Here is a 23913-nt window from a genome sequence, read left to right on the forward strand (position 1 = left end):
TGAGCGTTTATAAACTAAACATTTTATTTTATTTTATCAGGTGAGGCCCACTGAGCTGTGTATCACCTTTTCAGAAGGGACCTGGCCCCTAGTGATAGCCCAACGAAGTGGCTTATTGCGTGGAAATTATATAGCAGCCAAATACTCTAAACCCATATTGATTCTAAATTAGGAGGGAAACACCAGGGGACCCAGAGAAAAATCCACGCAAACTAATATACAAGCGTCAGGGTCGGGATCGAACCCATGACCTGTATACCAGGCCAGGTAGTTAACATCTGGCCGCACGCTCAGCTCAAGCGTAATAGTCTGGACAAGGCTTAGTGTATCGTATATGCAGTGTGGTGGTCGCATGTTCATGTTTTCGAGGCTTATGGATGGAAGCCGTGCCTCCCTGGTGTTCGTGTCAGCAGTGTGCACCTCTTGATTTGTTCAATCTCCGTGTTTCCATCCTGAGCGCAAAGAAGAAGCAGCCCATCGGCCGTGTGGCCTTCTACAGATACTGACTGTTCTTCTTCATGTGGAGAGACAAATATGTTTCGTGTTCGTTACATTGTCCACAAAGCCAAAAATGTTTAACAACGACAGTGAAATGAGCATCGGCCAAAACATCTCAACGCTAATGCATCACCAGCGAATTCGTCATCTGGGATCACACACGGCAGCAGCATCGCCCCCTGTTGCGAACACCTGAAAAAGAGCCTTGAGACTCGGTGAGGCTTTGCTGGGTAAACAAGGCGCGTGGCTTCACTGGGTCTTGGTGGAAATCTACCACTGTGCTTTGGGTTTTTTGCTGTGGTGCAATGGGCCTTGGTTATCGTTAAACACATTTACTTGCCAATATTGTGTATCACTGCTAAGTGTAGGCGTTTGTATCACAGTAACAGTTTGCATCACAGTAAAAGTGTCAACTATCCGACGCTGCCAATGAGTAAGGTTTGTCACGTGAACAGAACATGACAATTAGTTACTCGTTCAGCACACCGGTGTGTTGGAGAGTAAACCCACAACGTTTACAATTCCAGTACCGTGACGTTTCTCTGGTAATTATAACAACCAGCCTACTGAACCAATTTACTGATTATTATTTATTGATGTGGCCCAGCGGTGGCGTGTTCAATTTCCTGGAGGCCACCCTGGTTAATACTGCAGAAGAATTAACTGTAAAATACGTGGCATCCGCTGCACAGTGGTTGTTAGCGATCTCCTTATGTCATTCGGAAACAGTAGGCAATTGATTACCGGTGTCACGGTCCAAATTAGAAAAATGTACCTGCGGAACTACTAAATTGGGATTCCACATAGCAACATCGCCCCCTCCCCCCACTGTATGACTACAGCAGACTGTGGGGATCGCAGACTGGGAACCGCAGTGCCTTGCTTAGTGATGGCTAGCCTTGTGGCCTTGGTACGAAGGCTTTAGATGTATCGGCACCCATTGTGTGGTATCACTCAGGAAACTCTCTTAAACTCGCGCTCAGGGCCAACTGCGGCCACGCTTGCAGCTGTGGTTACGCAACTGTGAAAAAAACGTGTCCTTTGTATGATTTTAACTTGCGCTGTCATTTTCAAAAGTGTTATTTAGTTTTTTTCGAGTTTATGTATCATTCAGTTTCTGTATGAGTGAGATTACGTGCGAGCGAGTCCCGAGTGCGAGTGAGCGAGTCTCCCAGTGAAACTTCCTCTTGTGTGTTTGGGCCGGACGCCTGTCGTGGCTCCCCGGGTTCCTGCGGCCAGAATCGGGCGTCTGTAAGAGTGGTGCTAATGATGCGGTTTGACGCGAGGTGCTGGTAGCTCCCGCGTCACCCCCTGTGCCCCCCGCGTGGGTGGGAGGGTGGGGGTGGGGGAGGGGGTGTTGCTCCCCGGGGGGGGACCGTGCAGACGGCGCGCGCTCCCACCGTAGCGACTGTGCGTCACGCACGCTCACAGCTGCCGTTTGCGCTTTATTCCCTTTCCTGCAGATGCTTTGAATTTCCACCGGCGACAGCACAGGTGGGAGGAGCGGAGGCGCAGCGGTTAGCGCTGCGCTGTGACCTCGGTGGTGCGAGTTCGGTTCCTGGCCACGGGCAGCATCGGTGGCGAGTGATGCCGCCGGGTGAGCGAGATCGCTCGCCTCCGGGTGAGCGAGGGTGAGCGATCTCGCTCGCCTCCGGGTGAGCGATCTCGCTCGCCTCCGGGTGAGCGAGGGTGAGCGATCTCGCTCGCCTCCGGGTGATCGAGGGTGAGCGATCTCGCTCGCCTCCGGGTGAGCGAGGGTGAGCGATCTCGCTCGCCTCCGGGTGAGCGAGGGTGAGCGATCTCGCTCGCCTCCGGGTGAGCGAGGGTGAGCGATCTCGCTCGCCTCCGGGTGAGCGAGGGTGAGCGATCTCGCTTGCCTCCGGGTGAGCGAGGGTGAGCGATCTCAGTGAGCGGCGAGCATTGTTGAGCTGCCTTCTTCAGCAACCCGCTTTGATCACATCTGTGCGGATCCGACAACTACACCGCACGCAACTCAATTGGGATCACACACAGCAGCAGCATCGATCATTGCTCCCCTACTGGCCGATTTATGCCACAATTCACTCTTGTTCAACAAAATAAACTTGTAAACCTGACCAGCATGGGGAAGTATGGTCAAGCAACCAACATGGTTGACACGTCCTGACGGAAGCAGTAAAAATTGACCAAGGACAATGATTAAACTCTTGGATGAAGTCACGGTTCACTTCAATCCGAGTGGCCCGTAAAGCTCGAGCGGGTTTTGGGCAACACTCATCCTCACTGACGGCCTGGAGCCAGCGGTGACAGGGACAATGCTGAACAATGGTCCTTGCCATAGGAATGTGGAGTCTCCACCTCCTTGCTCAGACCTGCCAGCAGTCCTCTTGAAAGCACTTGGGGATGTAGACTGGGTGAGCAACGATGGGTTTATTTCAAATTGGACACCGCTCTCTCACTTCACGGGCCAAACCGTGTGCGTGAGAATAGAATGCTTTGTTTGTATGCGTTGTGTGTTCTGGGTTCACAAGACCCCTGCAGCCAGTGGAGGCCGCTATATTCACAACTGACAAAAGATAACAATGCAAGGTTACTCAGCATGAGAGCGAGCAGTTCGCAATAACTGAGTGACTTTATTAGGGCCGTTACGGCAGCACACAATAATTTCCTATTTGTTAAGAATAACCTCACGGAATCTTTAACGTCCACCGTGTAGTGAGCGACGTGTCTCCCACTGTTCATGCCGCAGTACTAACCCGGTGCGACCTGCCGGATCCGAACCGCGAACCTCTGCAACAAGCGGTGAGCAATAATAGGGTTTTTCCCCTTTTTTCTAGCAACAAAACTGAAACCTTTTTACGAGAATTCATGTATGCATTAACCACAATACCTGCAGTCAAAATGCATTTTGCATTAACCAAAATACCTGCAGTCAAAATGCATTTTGACTGCAGGTATTGTGGTTAATGCAGGCATGAATCCTCGTAAAAAGGTTTCAGTTTTGTTGCCAGAAAAAGGGGAAAAACCCTATTATTACATTTTGGTACTGGCAAAGGAGGCCTAATGATGAAGCGGCGAGCACTCTGCCGCTGGCCGGGTGGCGTTGCGGCCGTGTGCCCGCGCTGGGCCGTGCTTGCGTGCCCGCAGTGGCCTTGTGCCCACCGCCACGCGTATTTTGCAGAGCGCGGAGCAAGCGCGGAGCGAGCGCCGACAGTGAGTGTCATGGTACCGCCGAGCGGGGCCCGGGGGGTGTTCCCTGGTGGATCGCGGCTTCCCCCCCCCGAGCGTGCCCTGGAACGCTGTCGCCATGACACCCGTCTACCGGCTCGCTCCCTGAGTTCCCCCCACCAGGGTCGTCAGCGGCGGTCGAACGGCGGTGCCGGGGGACGGCGCCCACGTCATTGCGCCCTGGCCCCATGGCGCCCGGGTTGGCCAGAGCTGGGCGGAGATACCTCCGCTCGGGAGCCAGGTTCTTCCGCTTGGGGAGGTCTCGGCCCAGCTACCGACGATGACTGTCACAGAAAATGACCCTTGGTTAACAATCCCGAGAATGTCAAGGAAATTATTTACGCTCCAGTCGCCTAATAATTTACTGTACAGCCGTGCGGTTTGGCACGAGATGTTCTGGGTGAAGATAATTGAAGCGCTAGATATTCGCTCAAACAATGAGGCATTGTTGTGACCAACCGAATCGGTGAGCGCGCAAAATACGTCCTCGAACGCGGAGCGTGGCAGCGAGGATTCCCGTGCTTTTGTCACTCAGGAAAAACTCTGGAGGCTCCAAGGCTCGTTGTCGTGAGGGTCTTGAGACATCGCGTTGCCCGGCGCTCGCTGCCCGTGCCGGGGAACCGCGGAAGAATGGGGGCCGACGTACGGCCAAACGCACGGCGAGCGTCTGTCGAGTGTTTGTGTGGAGTACGAAGGAGGTGAGGAAATCTCACGTGGGATACTCCAAGTAAGTGGTGAGAAAAACACGCTGGGAGTGGCCGCGCACACCTGGTGTGGAAATCACGGCCGAGTTTGCCCGTCGCGCTTGCCCTCCTTGCAGAGGTTCGCGGTTCAAATCAAGTGGGCCGCCCCGGTGATAACACCGGGCTTATTGACTGTGAATTAAATAAAATGCTACGTTGTCGTGTGCTTCACAGGAGATGTTTAAGATCGTGTAGCATCATTCTAAACAAAGGAGGTCATTGTGTGCCGGCATCACAAGCCAAATCTGGCAATTAAAAAAATATTCCGCAAATTACTCAATTGGTAAGGTCCACTGAGCTCTTTACCAGAAGTGACCTGGCCACGAATGATAGCTCAACAAAGTGCCTTATGTAGAAATGTATTGCAGCCAAATACTCTAAACGCATGTTTCTAAATGTGGAGAGAAAAAAACAGAAATCCACGTGACCACGGGGAGAACATGCCAACTCCAAATATACAGGCATCAGAGTCGGGATCGATCCCACAACCTCCTGTATACGAGGCGAGGTAGTTAACATCTGGCCGCACGCTCAGCTCAAGCATAATAACATCTCGTCACCGTGGTACTGTGAAACGACTGCAGACTGCGTCTGTGAAACACGGCAGCAGTGCATTCCTTCGTGATGATCGCTCTGCGCTATCGAAATGATGGGGCGGATACCAAGTGCACTCAATTATTATGACTTCATTATAAACGGAGCGCAGCAGAAGCAGCATCATCATTCCGTTTAACTGGGGCGTTGTACCTACGAAATTTTAATTTCGCCTGCGCGTGTGTGTGTATGTTCTTGGGTAAGCCGCCGAGATACGTGGAATTGCGTCCGCTGGGCCGTGCGTGGCTCATAGCGGCGTCCGCAGGGAACTCCGTGCCACGCCGAGCCACGTGGCCGTGCGCGTGGACCACACGGCGCAGATTGGGGCTGCGGTGCCAATCCTGCTGCTCCTGTCAGCTTCCACCTCGCTGCTGCGCCCGATAGAATTCAGAGTAGAGCAGCAGTCAGGGTGATTGATGTCCCCACACTCACCGATTCACTCGAGCCACCTTATCACTTGTTTATTGCTCCTGCAATGGTCACGGTTCCCTTAAATTTAATGCGTTGGATTATTCCACCCATGCTGAGGACTCGGTCTACCAGACACGGCTCTCATCCACACTGACCACCACACTGCACGTCACAACAACACCCACGCACCCACTCACTAACTTACTCTCCCACTCACCTACTCACCCACTCACCCACTCACTCACCCACTCACTTGCGAACTCCCCCACACATTTACTCACCCACTCACTCACGACACTGCAGGTCACGTCAGCTGCTCTTACTGCCATTTCCATCCCACTGCTCAACTGCGGAATTCCTTCCCATATTTTCTCCCCAAAGCTCTTATATATAATTATAATAATAACCTTGCTCAATTTAAGTAGCGCTTTAATTTTCATGCATTACATTTTTGATGGTGCTGTTTGTTACTGGCTGCTGGACGTTTTGGGGCTTCTTGGGCCTGTGCTCGGTAACCGTTTGACAAATGAATCCTTCGTGCCTGCAAACGCCATGTAGCCAATGCCGCACGGCAGATGAGGCTGTGCTGTGGCTAGCATATAGCAGGGCGGCATTGGATGCTTGAGTGGATCTGTGTGCAGCTCTGGGTGTCGCTTTCTCCCCCGCGGCCACGTGAAGTCAAACCTCTCATTCACGGCATTTGTTAAACATCCACAGTGCAGCAGGGTCCTCCTGAACAAAAAGAAACCTGTCTTGAGACTCCACTAGGCCCGCCCTGAGTAAACGCAGGCCACCGCTGCTCTGGTTGTTGTCATTGTCATTCCCAGTGGGGGTTACCCGGATCGCGCTGCACTCGGGCGGGGGGGGGATCCGGATTGCAGTCGCTTCCTGGCGGCCTGCCTAGCATCGCGGAGTCCTCGGGGCGAGCTGCGCGACCCCGTGCGGGCAGCTACCGGCGTTGCGTTGTCCTGGCCGCAGCAACATTCCTGGGCCTCGCAGAGGCAGAGCGACGAGGAATGGGAATCTTTATTTATCTTGGGAAAAATCCTATGAGCTATGAAGCTCTTTTTCACAGATGTCCAGTAGAGGTGGGCCAAAAAGTCACAATAACAAACAATACTAAAACATAAACCCGGACTCGACGGTCAGGGGGTTTGTCATGGGCAGCTCCCCAGCTGCAGCAGTTGCAGCAGCTGTCTCGCTTGCCCCCCTCTCTCACCCCCCTCGCTCTCTCGATCGGACCGTCGTGAGGAGTGCCGGAGCGGCCGCCTCCGTCCCACGGCGGACACGGGCGGCGTGGGTGCTTGACGGGCCGCCGGCTCCCCACGCTCGACCTGTTATCCCGGCACAGATGCCTCGCTCATCGGTGACACCCAACGTAGCATCGTTTTGCGGATCCAGCATCGTCTCTTATGTGGCCAAAGCCAGTGAAGTGTACGTGATAACCACTTGAAATTGAGTGGGTTTATGGAGTAACTCTCGTGAGCCGGATAAGCAAATCTGTGCGACTGAATGTTTGCTACCTTGAGTGGTACCGCTGCGTGTGCCCTGCGATTGTGTCGGGCAGCCAGGATATCGGGAATGCTGAGAATGCCCCCTGTGTGTGTGAGTGGAGCTTGTACGTTGGTGTCTGTCCCGTTTCCCTCCGATAGCTCAACCGGTGTTGGCCAAACATCCCAATGCTGAAAAATTACCCGCAAATTATTGAATTGGGATCACACGCAGCAGCAGCAGCATCGCTCCCTCCTGTGAAAACCTGGCAGGATCCTCTTCACAAAGAGTCTTGAGAATCGGTGATACATTCCTGGGTAAACAACCACAATAATAAGAGCACCTCACCTAGTTTCGGGGTGATTGGAACGTTTTAGGGGGTTTGAGTGGCCATGAATGAAACCCAAGGGTCCACACACAAAAAATGTAAACATCGTCATGCAAGCTGTCGGATCCTACTTGCTGTACTGCCTGGCACTAGGTGAGTTGTGTGATCCACGGGGGCAAGGGGGAGATGAAGGAATGTGGAGACAGGTGGCGGTGGAGAGACGGGGAGGAGGAGCAAGAGAGTAGGAGGAGACTCGGAGGGCATGGCGCCAGGGAGAAGGCGGGGAGAGCGGGCGAGGAGCCAGAGTGGAGAGTGGAGCTGGCACTCGGGAAGGGTCGCTGGAGAGTGGGAGGGAGAGGAGGAGGACACTGAAGAAGAGGGAAACTAGGAGGGAGAAGACTGGAGAGAAGAAGGGGAGGAGGCGAGGTGCGTGGAGAGGGGGAGGGAGGGAAGTAGGGAGGGTTCATAGACCCGACACAAACACCGACACAAACACAACAGCGGTGTGGAGTGAGACAGAGACACGGGGGCGGGAGAAGGGAAACAGACGCCAGGGACATGGAGGCAAGAGGAGGGGGCTGTGTGAGCTCACGTGATGCAGCGAGTATCTGAGCTCCGCTACACTGAACTCGCCCAGGGTGCGAACCTGGCCACGCGGCTACGTGGCGGAGTGGCTGACGAGTGCAGCCGGGTGAGCACCAGCCCGGGTGTGCAGTCGCCGCGGGGTAGCGGAGCAGAGCTGTATGTCGTGCACTTTAGGCGAGCGTAGGTGAGTGTAGCCGGGTTGAGTGAGTGTGGTGAGGATGAGTATCGTGCTCAAGCCGCGGTCCCAGTCCACGAGCAGCCTGCGAGGATACGAGCTCTTCTGGTGAGTGACGGGGTGAGCGAGTGAGCGACGTGGTGAGTGGGTGAGCGAGTGAGGGCGTGAGCGAATTTGGGGATGAATGAGGGTGAGGAAAGGTGAGGGGGTGATGCGCGTGCCTGAGGTCGGACTTGTGCACTCGTGTTCACTTTAGTAGTCGGCTCTCGTGTGAATGTCGTGTGTGGATGTTTTGTGGATGTCGTGTGTGGATGTTGAGCTATTCTAGCTGCTGAAGGCGTCATGTGATCGGCGTGCCTCTGCGTGTGTGTTGTCATCAGCCGCGTGAATGCAGAGCGAGTTCTAATGAAATCTTTGGGGTGGCTATTCATAACCTTTCACTTCGGAAGCTGCCATGCCCTAAACTTGACGTGGGCCCCTGTGGCTGACAATAGGGGCTACAGTGCCTGTGTGTGTGTGGGGCTCTCCTTGTTTTGGGTGCACGTTGTGTGTGAAGGTCACGATTCTGGCTTCTGTTTGTACACAAAAGTCGGTTGCACAACTCGCTGTGTGCAGGTATACGAGCGCGCACAGTGTATTTACTCGGCCGTTGCTACGGGGCTCGCGGTAAATCGGAGCCAAACAAAAGTCCCTGGCAATGCAAGTTCACGAGCATGGGGAGGAGGTTCGTGCCACAGGGAGAAATGCGCGACCGATGCCAGACCAGCAGCAGAGCGTGCCGGTAAACGGTGGATGGGATAGTGGGAATACGAGGGGGTGATGATCTGATGATTAATAAAAAAAACACATCATGACCCCTATGAAAGCCGCACCGAGTCTCAAGTTTTCAAAAGGGTCCTGCCAAGTTTTGTCAGTAGTCGGGGGGGTGATATCACCGCTCTGTGGCGATCCCAATTCAGTCATTTACAGGTCACGTTTCAGCATTGGAATGTTTCGGCCAATACCGGTTATATTGTGTGCGGTTTTTTATTAGTTATGGGAGTAATCCGGTGAAGCCAGACAAAAACCCATCCAGAACGTTGGGAAAAAATACAAACTTCGTTCGCTCACACAAGACTTACTGTAGAGCCTTCAACAAACTGTTGTTGAAGGCTGGCACGGCACGTGCGGGAGCATAGCACGTGCAGGGGCATGGCACGTGCGGGGGCATGACACGTGCAGGGGCATGACACGTGCAGGGGCGGGGGTTGGCCAGCACCGCGCCCGGTCGCCTTTGTCTCCCCTTAGTCGACCTCGGGGGGGGGGAAGCCCAGGACCGGTACAGGAAACTGTCATTGGTGTTGTCCGTGAGCGGGAATCGAACTCGGGTCACCGGGTTTGTAGGGCGGTGCGCTAACCGTTAACACTACTGAACCCCACACAAATACTCGCACACAATCGCACTGCTGGAACGGGGCGGGGGTGGCGGAGAACATACAAACTCCATGCAGAATGGTCCCTAAGTCGGGAATCGAACCCAAGCTCGTCTTGCTGCGAGGCGCGAGTGTTACCACCGTGGTGCCGCCCGATGACTCGACGTCGTGTCAGGATTGGGGTCACGTTTGAGTTAAGGATCGGCTGGTTTAGTTGTGTGCCGCCCGTGAGAGGTGCGGCAAGCCCCCGGCACGTGCCACTAACGCAGCTCCGTTTGTCCGTGGGCGACGGCGCCACGACGGTCCGAGCGCTGCTCTCTGCCTCTTTAGCTACGGTGGCGGCTGAAGTGTGTTTTAGTGTCGCGCCGTCACGCCGGGGCAGCTCGGAGCGCCGTTACACCCAATGAGCGACTTGGACCCCATCTCAACACGCGTGCAAGGGCACCCCCGGTGGCGGCTGTCCCTGTGTGGCACCTGGCCTGCAAGCAGGCATTAGTCTGCCAGCAGAGTTTGATGTCTGCTGTGTGTAATCCCAATTGAGTAATTTGGATCATGACGCTGGCACACACTGGCCTGCTTTGGCTGACGTGAGAAGAGAGGGGAGAGATGGGAGAGAGGTGCGGAGGGGAGTAGATTGAGAATAGATGCGGGAGAGTGCAGAAGGACCGTATTCTTGTGGTTAATACAGGGCGGCCTGCCGGATTTGAACCACAAACTTCTTCGGCCGTCGACTTGGCTCGACTCGGCGTGCCGGCGCCAAAGAGAGCAAGGGAGATGTTAACTACCTCGTCTGGTATACAGGAGGTTTGTGGGTTCGATCCCGACCCCGACCCCGACGCCTGTGATGCCTCTATATTTGGAGTTTGCGTGTCTCTCTGCCCGTGGGCGTCTGGGTTTTTTCTCCAGGTCCTCCGGTTTTTCCCCTCCACATTTAGAAACATACTTTCAAAGTATTTGGCTGTTATAAATATCCATGTGATAAGACACTTCGTTGAGCTATCAATCCTGGCCAGGTATAGCTTCTGAAAAAGAGCTACATAGCTCAGTGGGCCTTACTTGGTAAAATAATGTGTATAGGGAGGAGGGAGGCCTTCATCCAGCAGTGGATGGACCACAGTTTGCGATGTCGACTTCTCAAACCGCTGCTTGGGGTTAGTAAATTGTGACGCTGCAGGGGGGGGGGGGGGTGGCTGCTCGCAAGTTCCTTTCGGGAGGCGGTGGGCGTGCGCTACTGCTGCGTTCTGCGCCGTGGCGTCGCAGGTGAGGACCGGCAGCCCTCGCCGTCCCTCCTGCCTCGCCAGCGGCTGCGCTGCGACCCCCCCCCCCCACCTTCCTCGCCCCCCTGAGACGTTCCCAAGAGGGAAATGTATCTGGTCCCCTTGGGGGAGGGGAGCGCTAACCAGGAGCCGTCCACTCCCCCCCATACCTGTGTTTACCTCGGCAGTGATTGGTCATTTAGTTACTTATTTGTCAATGTAAACAGTCACTTAAGGAAATGACTAATCATGTTAGAGCATCTACATAGGGGCAGCTCCGTGTTGTCGTCATCATCATCATCGAGAGAGATGGGAGAGTGTGTATGCAGTGTGGAGTAGGGTGTTAGGAGAGGGAAGAGATGGGAGAGTGGTGTGAATGAGGAGAGCGAGAAGAGGGAGAGAAGGAAGTGTGTGGTTTTTTTTTTCCGGCCCAGCGGTGCGGTGCTGAGTTAGGCTGCTCTCGACGTGGCAGCGTCGCCCCCACCGTTCTCCCCGAGCCAACGCCACGGACTCGCTCGCTCGCTCGCCTCTCAGACGCAACAGTGCAGCGCTCGTTAACGGAGGAGTTCTCCACAGCCCGTGTCGGGACTCACGGCCCCCACCTCCGTGTAGCAACAGAGTCCGGCACTTGAGGTGAATTGCTCCGGTCGCAGGCAAGTCCCGGTGTCCTCCCGTCACTCTGGAGCGGTGACCGCCGATGCTTACCACCGTTTCGTCGTTCGCATCGAACCGCCGGCCACGGGGCCCAGCAGCGGAGCGAGATGCTCCCAGAGATCGCCAAGCCCCCGAGGTCAAATCGTAGTTGAGGACTTACTCGGCCCATCGCCCCTTTAGGGTGGATAAAATATCTACCGCTTCATGGGGAAGTCAGTAGTGGTTGTGCTGTGGAGAGACTCGCCCCCACCATAGGATGTGGAATATTTCTGTCACCGGCTCAGGGTTGTGAACAGGAAATGAGCACCAATGCGTCGTTGCTCATTTGAGCAGCAGGAAATCGCTGACTTTTGACTGCGATTTATATAATTTAGCCAGGCATTGTTAAGAGTAGCTATAATAACTGTGCCCTTGCGAACAATGACAATAATGTTCATCGTCTTCACCAACCATGATCATTCCACTGCCAGATGAGTGCATCTCCAAGCCGTCACCACCTCTTCCGATCCTGCAAAGTAATAATCCCATTTGACCGAGTGACCAAGTGGCTGAGTGGGTGAGAGGCCGAGTGAGCGAGTGACTGGGTGGCCGAGTGGTGTAGATAGGAATGCGCGCAAGCGGTGATGGCGCCGCCTCTTTGTTCCGGGCGCCACCAGAAGCCGATCCCCCCCCCCCACCGGGAACCGTCGTCTCGACGACGAGAGAGGCGCCGTTTAACGGTGGCCCTACTGGGCGACGCGACGTGGGAATTGCGAGGCCACGCGGAACGAGAAGCGTCGCTGCCTGCGAAGTGGACGACCTGGCTCCAATCTCGGGTGGATCCTCATTGCCCTGTCTGGGGTCGAAATTACGGATCACTTTGTGGGGAAGTCATTCGTGGTTTCCAATGACGAGACTCTCCCCTCCCCACCACCACACTCCACTAAAAAATGTGGAATTTGAATATTTATTTGGCAGGATTTGAATCTCAAGGTCCCGGCCTCCCTGGTTATTACCGCAAGCGCTTTACCCGTGTTGACGGAGTGCCGCCTGCATCGCCGTTGACGTCGTTCGAAAACTAGTCGGCCATTGTGTGCCGGTGTCACGGCCCACATATTCCAAATTTCAAAAGTTGCCCTCCAAATGACTGCGTTTGGAGTCAGGAGCAGCAACAATGTCCCCCGACCGACAGACGAATGGCCGCTGGCAGGCCGCTGCTGTGTTCACTTTGTGCCGCAAAGGGACAGCTGCTAACAGCAGGTCCCCATGGCGACAAAACGACAAACTCCAGCGGGGCGTTGGGATGATTGCAGTGCGATGAACGGCACGTTGAAGTTATCTGGCATTTAAGCGCCCAATAAATTACAATGCTTATTCCCAATACGGATGGAGTAGGTTTCACACACGTGTGCTTCCGACCGGTGTTATGGTTTTGAGGGTACACTCTGGGTTCTTTCCACACGGGTGGCAAATCATCCCAAAGCAGATCCTCGCCGGGGCCTTGCCTCACTCAGCCGAGCGTTTGCTCTCGACAGCTTGGCGCGAGCTCCCTGCACGTGTCGCCGTGATCGGCGGCAGAAGGGAGACGATGGGGACATTCTGAGCGAGACGTGACCCCGGCGAGGGCACAAACCCAGCGCGTGGGTCTGAGCAGCCGACGTGACAATTCGCGGTGGGGTTTTGAATGAGGCCGCGTAACCCGCTCGCCACGTTTCTGTCATAAGGACCCATATGTCGGGTGGTGGAGCGTCTTATAGCAGACGTTTGGCCAGGCCACTCCATGGCCTAACCCGAAAATCAACTGTGAATCGGTGTTTTACATTACCTGTCTAGCCGTGGTAATCCTGAGTGAACCGTGATTAGTATGTCTCTGGCATGAGTGTGTGTGTGGCATGTGCATTGCGTGTGCGCGGCGTGTGTGCCTGCACGCGACACGCGACGCCTTTTCCCATAATGCTCAAGAATTTCCTGCCCAGGCCGTGAGATGTGTGGGAGCGATAAAGCGATCTTCCTATGGGATAAGTTGCTATACTCCCCCGCGGTGTGCATTTAATTCCTAGTTTTGTCGGCAGGATAAGCATCGCTATTTCAAAATGCAGCCTTTTCCATAAAGGGAGAGATCCGGTCCCCAAGGTTCTGGGTTCGATTCCTGACCCGGGCGCCTCTGTGTGTGGAGTCTGTACGTTCTCCCCCCTGTTCTGCGTGGGTTTCCCCTGGGTTCTCCGGTTTCCTCCCATAGCTAAGCACACATGCGCACAATGTATAACCAGTATTGGCTGAAAAATGTACCTGCATATCGCTCAATTTTTGGATCTCACACACACAGCAGCAGCAGCAACATCGGTCTCCCGCTGCGGAAACTTCACAGGTCTCTCCTGAAAAAGAGCCTTGAGACTCCCAGAGACTCTCCTGGGCATATGAGCGCGGTGATAATGTCGGTGCACTCCGTACCCTCGTTCGACACCCGCCACGCAATCGCACGCGTAGGCAGGCCCCGACACGCAGGCCCCGACGCACACGCAGGCCCCGACGCGCACGCAGGCCCCGACGCGCACGCAGGCCCCGATACGCACGCACCCGTGCGCGCACGTCCTTGCGCGGCTCCCTCGCGATGCTCAAACGCTTTAATCGGCACGGAATTATATACAGTAACTATGCGGTGGTATCAAATTATGGGACATGTGAATAGATTTATGATTAAGTGCTGCTACTTGACGACCCAGCCCAACAGGTCTGGAGACGGAGCACCGCGACTTGAGTGAGCCGTCGTGTCGATGACATCACGCACTGTATGAAGCCCCCCCCCCCCCCTTGGAGGGCAGGGGGGGCGCTCCGACTTAGAACTCTACCACTAACAGTGGAGCCTCACCGCTCACCCGCTCTCCCCTCACCTGCTGTCCGCTCACCTGTGACTCGCGGCTCCTATTGTCTGAGTGCTAAGCTGTCGGGGTGATGGATGACCCAGCACTCGCCGATTCACTTCAGTCACTGGCTTACGGGTGGACAGTCGCCTGCTTATCACTCTTTTACCGCTACTACGACCATGGTTAACGTTTCCGTGAACTTCACTCGGTGATTCCTCCACCTGTGTTGAGGACGCTGTTTTACCAGGCACTGCTTGTGTCGTCTCGTCCGAGGCACTGTGTTCAACCATCCCCACACTGAAGGTCGCAAAAGCACACTCACTCACCCACTCAACCACGCACTAATCCACCCACTCACATATTCACTTACCCACTCATTCACGCACTCACTAACACACACGCCCACTCCCTCAGCCACAACAACAACCGACATTTGCCATTAATTGGCGGTGACGTCACCATGGCGCTTGTGCCAGGCCATGTGCACATTTGAGGCCACGTGAAGTGTTGAAGGCTCGCTGTCAGGAAGTCACAGGACAGACCCAGGTACCATGTGTTGACTGACCGAGAAGATGCACCACCTGTGCGCCCCATTGTGCCAACTTGCTTTGTTTTAGCCACCCGACGCTCCGCTCATTGTTGTGAGCGTCGCTTCTCCGCACTATGTTGTTGCTTGAGGCTGACTGCCTCCAACTGCCCAGTAGCGTCCTTCATGAACCTCCACAGAGGCTGACCTCGACACTCCTGGTACCAATCATCGGCAAGTCACATCAGTCCATCTCTTCTCCAGCCCTTGCCGCTCCAGTTTTGCCGATGAGCCTCCCGGAACTTCTGAAATCCTCTTCATATTCTCTGCGAATGAGAGGAGTGATCCAGAAGATGTGATGATGATTATTATGCTTATCAATGTTGCTTCTGAGCATAATTCCAGTTGAGTCATTTGCAGGTTCTTTTTCAGCGATTTGGCCAATACCAGGTAAATTGTTTATGTTTTCATCTGTTGGAGGAAACTGGAGGACCCGCAGGGAACCCTTCTTGCTGTGAGGCACGCGTATTACCACTGCAGTGGCATGGCACCTGTAAGTGACGGCGAGTGAATTCTACTGTCGGAGTTTACCTGTGGCAGTCGGCTGTGTGGTGAGGAGCAGAGTGCTGCATACATCTCTCGCTCACTGCACCCTGGATTCCTCCCAGGGAGTAATGAGACCCTATTCACAGGCAGTATTGACACTCAAAGGGTTCATGTTCGAAAGATTTCTGAACAGTATGTGGGCCAGGCCTAACTCCAGCTCCTCTCGGACAGGGCGGGGGGAGGGAGTGGGGTGGTAGTGATTCACACCGCTAAGGAGGAGAGGGAACCTGGGGTCGTCCCAAATGGACATTTGAGGTGCAAGGCGCACCCAGTACCTCCCTCGCGCCGGTCCGGATGAAGAATATCGAAAGATGATGGCGGCGGTGGTCGTGATGATGATGAGGCTGTAAGAGCAAATATTGAAGGTCAGGTGTTGACTGCAGCAGCTGAATCAAAGGCCAGGTGCGGTGGCATGAGTTGCTTAGGACGTGGTGACCTACTGACCTTGCCATATTGCAAATCAGCTTTGCCCTGTGGACCGTTTGAGGCGAGGGTTCCTCGCGCGTCTCTTTTGAAGGGCAGAATGGTGCACGGGGACCGTGGTAGAGCGTGCCTGTGCTCGTGCTGCCGAGTCAAGAGGGGATGCCGTGGGAGGAGTGGCGGTGCGGCGCCCGTGGCGGGGAGTGGCGGTGCGGCGCCATGGGGGGGAAAGGTGGTGCGGCGCCCGTGGGGGGGAGTGGCGGTGCGGCGCCCGTGGGGGGGAGTGGCGGTGCGGCGTCCGTGGCGGGGAGTGGCGGTGCGGCGCCCGTGGGGGGGAGTGGTGGTGCGGCGCCATGGGGGGGAGAGGTGGTGCGGTGCCATTGGGGGAGTGGCGATGCGGTGCTGTGCCCGCTGATGGTCATGTGCTCTGTCCAGGAATCCACAGGGCCATGCACTGCACTGCGATGGTTGGCCCATTTCCCAATTGAAGGGGTCTCCTGCACCCGGTAGCAGTTGCGTGCACATGAGGAATAAGATGTTCTAAGTTGTATTCAAATGAATTTGAATAATATCATTGCACTTTTCGGATTAGGTTTTATTTTCGCACAGGTGAAGCCAAGTGGACAATAAATGCTCATTGTCGATAGGGACCTGGTTACACCACAGCAACCTGGTTACTACAGCAACCAAAACATGAACAAAAAACAATACACAAACAACGGCACAGTACTCGTCACAATCCTCAGCTGTGTTTTGATGGGGCCGGCCGCCTTTATGTCAGGGGGAGCGACGAGTGACTTGCGTCTTGCGTCTCATTTCAACACATTGGAAGGACACCCCCACTGGCAGCTATCCCTTTGTGCCACAAGGTGACTCGGCACCTGGCCTGCAAGTGGGCATCAGTCTTGCGGTAGAGGCAGGGGCGGGGGGGTGATGATTGTCGTGTTCCCAAGTAAAATACTTTGTAAGTAATATTTATAATTTGGAAAGTTTGGACCATGACCCCGAAAAACGATGGCAAACTCATCTCGATTGATGTCAGGGGATGTTTAACGTCCACTCTGTACGGTTATACACCTGCAGCGATTGCCAGGGGGGGCTGCCAGGTTTGAACTGTGAACGTCTGCTTACAACGGCCAAGTGTCAACACGGACAAGGTTCGTGACCCTATTTTGCTGTGCTGCCATCTCTGTGGCCATCTTGCATTGACGGCTGGTCGGTTAGTTTCACACTTTTGCGCGATCCACCAACCCCAGCACCACCAGGCCCAGCTGCACCGCATCCTGGCAACCTGTCTTCACCAGTGTCATCCCTGGGCCACCGCAAGGCTTGATCCAGCCTGACATGAGGAAAGTGAAACTGCTCTTTCCATGCCCCTGTTGTCCGCTTTTCCAATCATTCCACAGAAAATCCGGTCATCCGCACACCGATTATCCACGCTTATCCGAGTGGTATAACACGGGGAACCCGGACTTGATGACACTTTTTCTGCGTGATTTGCACTTGTGTGCCGGACGGGTCACTGGGAAGTGTTCTCCTGCCTGCAGCATGTTGATCCACCTACGATGAGTTGGCCCCAGAGTGGCAGAAAGTCGCCCTGTTGTCTGCGTTCATCTGCGGACTGTCGTGTGGCGAACGGGCGTAATCTCCGTCGGTAAACGCGGATAATTGAATCTGCCGAAGTGACCCACCGCCTCGCTCAGCCATGGGCGATAGCTACCCCAGGGGAAGGGGGTGCGGTGGGGAGGGGGGTTTGTAACATCGGCTGCGGTGCAACGGCGGCACGCGCGCTGCCGCCGCCGCTGCCGCCACTGCGCTCCCCCCCCGTGCCGTCCAGCCAGCCCCCATCACTGGTCTCCGGCGCAAGTGAGTGTGGCCGGTGCGTGCGCGTGCCAGCCAAGGGCGCGCAAGCGCACGTATGTACGTGCTAGCGTACGTGTGTATGTGCTAGCGTACGTGTGTGGCTCACAGAGGGCCTCTGTGGTGCTGTGAAGTGAGCTTTGTGCGCAGTGCTGGCCGTGACGTCGCTGGAGACCTCTGCCACCTGGCAGCGCTGGCCGCTCATTCCGCAGTTTCCAAGCAGCCGGCTCCGAGGGAGCGGACGCTCTCAAACCAGACCTTGGGTTTTTTGTACACAATAGCTGAAACGGCCAGCAACAAACAACACTTGTTATAATAGATAATGGTATACAAGAGCTTGGGGGGGAAAGAGACGATGAAGGGAGGGAACTCCAAAGTGGGAGCAGTGTGAGGAAGAAGCATAGAGAGAAGGGTTGTGACCTGTAGTGTGGTGAGTGAGTGAATGAGTGGGTGGGTGAGTGGGTGAGTGAGTGGATGGGTGGGTCAGTGCATCAGTGAGGAATTGAGATGAGACGTATCAGTCGGTATCTTGTAGACAATGAGAAGTTCATGGGAACAGTGGGCGCCACGGTGGCGAGATGTTAACTACCTCACATGGTATACAGGAGATCGTGGGTTCGATCACAACCCTGACGCCCCTGTATATTTGGAGTTTACATGGTCTCCCCGTGATTACGTGGATTTTTCTTCGGTTCCTACGGTTTACCCTCAATATTTATAAACACGCGTTTAGAGTATTTAGCTGTTTTAAATGTCCACGTGATAAGCCTCTTCATTGAGGCGTCATTTGTGGCCAGGTCACTTCTGAAAAAGAGCTATATAGCCCAGTGGGTCTTACCTGGTTTAGTAGTAGTTGCCATGGAAATAGCGATAGAAGAGTGATAAGGAGGCAACTGACCGTTTTTTGAGCGAGTGAATCAGTGTTGGACCATAAATTGCCTCCACCGCTGCTTGAATTATATCGGGTGCAGCATATCGAGCAACAGCAGCAGCTGCAGAATTGCCACTGTGGTCGAATGTATGCAGTGAGCTGCAGCAGTACCCGCTGCTGCGAGATGCCAACTTTGTCACCTTCTCGATCCACGTCCCTTTGGCCACGCCCCGGCTTGTGTCCCGGGACATTTTCTTCGTTGGTACCAGAGCTCCCGTGCCTCTACTCCCCACCCGGCAGAGCACAGCTGATGAGCGGCAAGGCACTTGACAGCCTCTTTCTCATCGTGTGAGAGGTGCTTGATGTGCGCCATAACCCTCTGGACCTGCCCTCGACTCTAGGAAACGAGAGTTATTATCTCTTGGTTACAGTTTATCATACGTAGCGAGTGCGATAGAGCTGTACATATATAAGGGACGACGTGCAATTCAGAGCTTTAGCCATCTCATTTAATTGCATCTCGCACGTGTCGTAACGGAACACCATTCGGCCATTGTGCCCAAATAAGAACATTTGCGATCGGCGAGTGTTACCACCCATGAGATGGATGGAAAACGTGGCCCCTGACCGAGCACATGGGTCCACAGATGAGACGTGTGTGGAGGCATGCGGAGGGACGCGCGCCCGTGGAGTTTTGCCTAGAGACGAGCCGAGTAAGTAAGTAAGCGAGCGAGTGAGCGAGCGCGTAGTGCATCACGGAATAATGCTCACTAGAAATGTCATTGACGTCGCTCGAGGGCCCGCCAGTGAGACTGGTGATGGAGTGGCAGTCAAAGTGACGGAATCCTCATCTCCCCGCAGCGCCGCCACTGCACCACAGTGCTGTGGTTAGCATGCAGCAATGAGTTCAAGGTTCAACTCCTGGCCTCCTTCGCTCCATCACCAAACATTGTGGGCAGCTCCACGGGGGGGTGGGGGGGTTGATGGGGGGTGCAGGGGGTGGGCAGCTGTCGGGCTGCACCCGAGGAGTTCCATTCCTGTTCACGAGCAATTGCGGTGCCGAACATTTGAGCCGGTCCTGGGCCTTCCCTAGGTCGACTCAGCCTTAAATGAGTACCTGGCGTGGTGCATAAACTTCACCGTTGGGGAGACATAAGTGGCTGTGTGCGGTGTTGGCCACTCACCATAACAACACTTGCCCCCCAACAGTCTGTAAGAAGGGGCGATCTTTGGCTTTGTGTGCACAAGCACCCTTTGGGCCCGTGTATCCTGCATTGTGAGCGTGTGACCATTCTGTTCTGTTTGTATGTGATTGTGTTTGTGTACGCACGCAGCGGGCTGCACGTGTGGCTGTGTGCAGACTCGCGGGCGTGCGTGTATGTGTTTGTATCTGCAAGGGCTGCTGTACCCCCTGCGTAGTGGTGACGTTTCTGGGTAACCCGACCCAACCGCGATCACGATCCACACACCGCCGCTGGCGTGCTGACAGTGCTCCACACTGGCCGTAGAGGGACACTCGCTGTTCAGTGAGCAGCACCTTAGCGAGCCTGTAATGGCCAGCATTCTCCGCCGCCTTTGTCTTTCCAGATAATAAATATTGAGTACATTTGATGGTGCCGCTATTTTGCGTATAGTGCAGGGCTATCATAGCGGAGGAAGCTGCTCCGTTTCACAGTCTGCAGTAGATTCACAGTCGGGGCAGTGTTACTGTGTGCCATCCCAAGTGAGTAATTTGTAGTGTTTATGTTTGAATAATAATTTGGCCCGTCATGCCTACTCTTGCGAACAACATGAGGGCATCTGTAACATCCACTGTGAAGCAGATGGAGAGTATTTTGATGGTTACCGCATCCGCGGTATTATTGTTAACCGCGGCGGCCTGCTGGATTCGAACCGCGGAACCTCTGCAGCAAGCGGCGAACGTGCTAGCCCGCGTCATCGCTCCAATCACGCTCACAATCCTTGTACTGGGCTCCCACTGGGGGGGGGGAATTGTGTACGTGTGTATGTTGAACTTCTTTTTCACCCTACATAGCCAACCGTGCTAATCCTTGTGTGGGTACACCACAGCACGGATTCACACCGCTGAGGATGAACTTGGCTGGTGCCAAAGCGCGAAAGTTCGGTGGTGTAGAACCCACCCAGCCACAGCCGCAGCAGCAGCAACAGCTTCCTGGCGCGGGCCCGGCCTGGCTTACTCGTTTTAGGCTGAGTCGACCTCACGGAGTGCCGAGCCCGGGTCACGAGAGGGATCACCGCCGGCGTTTTGCGCCGAATCGAACCCTTCCCGCCGATTGAACCGTAAACGAGGGCGCCAACTCCTGTGCAGTGGCAGTTGTGTGTGTGCGGGGTGTGTGCGGTGTGTGTGCGGGGTGTGTGTGCGGTGTGTGTGTGTAGTGTGTGCGGTGTGTGTGTGTGTAGTGTGTGCGGTGTGTGTAGTGTGTGTGGGTCTGGTGTGTGTGCGGTGTGTGTGTGTAGTGTGTGCGGTGTGTGTAGTGTGTGTAGGTCTGGTGTGTGTGTAGTGTGTGCGGTGTGTGTAGTGTGTGTGGGTCTGGTGTGTGTGTGCGGTGTGTGTAGTGTGTATGGGTCTGGTGTGTGTGCGGTGTGTGTGTGTAGTGTGTGCGGGGTGTGTGCGGTTTGTGTAGTGTGTGTGGGTCTGGTGTGTGTGCGGTGTGTGTAGTGTAGTGTGTGCGGTGTGTGTAGTGTGTGTGGGTCTGGTGTGTGTGCGGTGTGTGTAGTGTGTGTGGGTCTGGTGTGTGTGCGGTGTGTGTAGTGTGTGTGGGTCTGGTGTGTGTGCGGTGTGTGTGTGTAGTGTGTATGGGTCTGGTGTGTGTGCGGTGTGTGCGGTGTGTGTGTGTAATGTGTACGGTGTGTGTGTGTAGTGTGTGCGGTGTGTGTAGTGTGTGTGGGTTTGGTGTGTGTGCGGTGTGTGTGTGTGTAGTGTGTGCGGGGTGTGTGCGGTGTGCGGTGTGTGTAGTGTGTGTGGGTCTGGTGTGTGTGCGGTGTGTGTAATGTGTGCGGTGTGTGTAGTGTGTGTGGGTCTGGTGTGTGTGCGGTGTGTGTAGTGTGTGTGGGTCTGGTGTGTGTAGTGTGTGGTGTGTGTGTAGTGTGTGGTGTGTGTGTAGTGTGTCTTGTGTGTGGCGTGTGTGTGTGGTATGTGTATAGTGTGTGTGTGGTGTGTGTGCTGTGTGTATAGTGTGTGTGTGTATATTGTGTGTAGTGTGTGTAGTGTGTGTGTGCGCGCACGTGTACAGTACGCACACACGCTCACTGCACACGGTTTAATCAATGACTTGATGATAAATAGGAGCCTTTTTTTTCTTTCTAACGAGTGGAAAAAACGCCGGTGTCTGGGTGCCCGACCCCCCAGCCACCCCGGTGCGGGGCGCCGAGCGGTGGAATTCCGCGCGGGGTCCCGGGGAGCGAGCGGCGCTCGGCCGCGTTACTCCGGCCGCGCCTGCAGCCGGCGCCGGCTGTATTTTACGTTGTGTCATTGTGTAATTAATGCTCCTCCGTCAGCCGTCTCGCAGATCAATGTTGATCTCGCGCTCTCACTCCCGCCAGCGCTCTTCATTTCTCACCGTCGCTCTCTCTCTCTCTCACGTATGTTTGTCTTGCTGCGGTATTTCCCTCCTCCCGGGGACGTCGGGGGCCGCTCGGCGTTGGTTGTTTTCACATCGGGGATAATAAATATGCGTGGCGCCTGCGACGGGAGGCGGAGGGGGGGGTCCCGCATCTCACTGGCTGGGGTGGGGAGGTTGGGGGGAACGTGCCTCGTCTCTCCGGGCTGCACGCTCACTCCGTGACCTCTGCGTGTGACGGACGGCCGTCTCGTCCACAGGATCCCTCGCGCTCACCCTTTCCGTTCGCTTGACAAAGGTTGAGGGTTATTCGATTGAGTCAATCCGTTACCCCCAGCACGCTTGGTAGGACGCCTCCACGCGTGGTTCGTATGTATGAACTTCTTTCGCACCGGACGTAGCCCACGGTGCTTATTGGAGGTGCAGGTGTAGAACAACAAAAGTAAAAGTGCCGCGCGGTTTTGACCGTGGCCACGCGTTACTTCTCTCTCCCCGACGTTTGAATCCGGTTCGGTGAACGAGGGCAGCCTTGGGGATCGGTGCCGGTCTTCCGAACCCAGTGCTCTGTCCCACGTTCTCGCCCGAGGGCCCCTGTCTGCCGAAGACGGTTCGATCGAGGTGGCCGCGATGGAAAGCGGTGTGCGCAAGCGGTGTGGTACCTTGCCGAGTCGAACGTGGGGGTTTATTTCGGCACACGACAGAGAGATCGGCGTCCTGTCAAGAGTTTCCCTGTGGACCGAGGTGCCGGTAGCTGGGACACGAGTGCGCTCGTGCGCTCCACTAACCCCGCCGCAGTACCACGCGACGGTGACCCCGACTCCGACACGAGCGGGAAGCGCGGGCGCAGACGAGCAGCGCTCCTCTTGCGCCGTGCGTTCCGAATATCACCCCGCGCACACCGATCACCCCACGCACCGATCTCAGTGCCGCCAATCGATTAAGAGGTGCTGATCGTTATGCTCGGAACTCGAGGGAAAGTTGCACAAAGTTGAGCAATGCACCGAAAATCAGCTAAAAAGACTATTTTACCGTTACAAAAAACGGAAATACGTTATTTTGAGAGGGCTTCACCTGACCTGGAGAGCGAGCAAAACTGTCGGATGGTGCTCGGAGTCGGTGCTGGCCGAATACACCCAGGGAAAGTGGCTCAGCGCTCGCTACTGGGAGGTCGTGAGTTCATATCTGGTTGGGGGTTGACTCGGCCCATAATCCCTTGGGGGTCATAAAAGCGACGCTTTTCCACAGAACATCAGTCTGTTGAGTTTTTTAGGTCCCATCTAAGAATAGATCTGTGTTCGCTCGCGTACTCTCCGTCTGCGTGAGCTTCGTGCCTTTAACATTTTTATTATTATTTTCTTCAGTGTTACTCTTTAGGATTGGGTTATTTGATGCAAAGTGCTGTGAGGCCTTGTGTGAATGGCGCTGTGTAAAATCAAGCTTTAGTTAGAGTGCCACAATGGTTGTCCCATAGATGGACCCGACTCCCCCATAGGAATGTGAAATGTTCAGGGCCTCGAATGGTAGATGAGTACCAATGCCTAAATACTCGTCGGACGGAGAGGCACTCTTGATTTTTTGAATACGCCCATTCACGGATGGCTCGATGGCAATGTTTTTCGAACCGTTGCTCCGCTGTGCACGTAGGGAGAGCTTTGTTTTTGCTCGTTCCGCTTTGAAGTCGAAAGGCGCGAGAGCCGGGGCGGAGTTCGGGGCATGCGAGACGTCGCCAGCACCGCCGCCAGCCACTCGAACTCAGAGAAAATAACTTGTCTCTCAGTGAGGCTCGCTTGACCACAGTGGGGAATGTGTGAACAACAGTTATTCTCTCTGGGTACAAACAAATAAACAAAAA

General features: G+C 55.0%; 1 protein-coding gene across 6 annotated transcripts in view; it reads left to right on the forward strand.

The window, feature by feature from the left end:
• Window positions 1-23913, forward strand: part of LOC116952005 (3',5'-cyclic-AMP phosphodiesterase 4C-like) — a 315456-nt gene that overhangs the window by 237135 nt on the left and 54408 nt on the right. Inside the window, exon 1 of one of the 6 annotated variants that reach the window (XM_076074009.1) lies at window positions 3470-4403. The exons of 4 other annotated variants lie outside the window; for them this stretch is intronic. In XM_076074009.1, the coding sequence (XP_075930124.1) occupies window positions 4336-4403 (68 nt within the window). In that variant the 5' untranslated portion in view covers window positions 3470-4335. Of the gene's footprint in view, window positions 1-3469; window positions 4404-7730; window positions 8141-23913 lie in introns of those variants that run through there. One more of the 6 variants, XM_032970977.2, reaches the window with a different exon arrangement.

Source organism: Petromyzon marinus, chromosome 44, assembly GCF_048934315.1.
Source record: "Petromyzon marinus isolate PM22_M1 ecotype Great Lakes invasive population chromosome 44, UKy_Petmar_22M1.pri1.0, whole genome shotgun sequence".
Taxonomy (NCBI): Eukaryota; Metazoa; Chordata; class Hyperoartia; order Petromyzontiformes; family Petromyzontidae; genus Petromyzon; species Petromyzon marinus.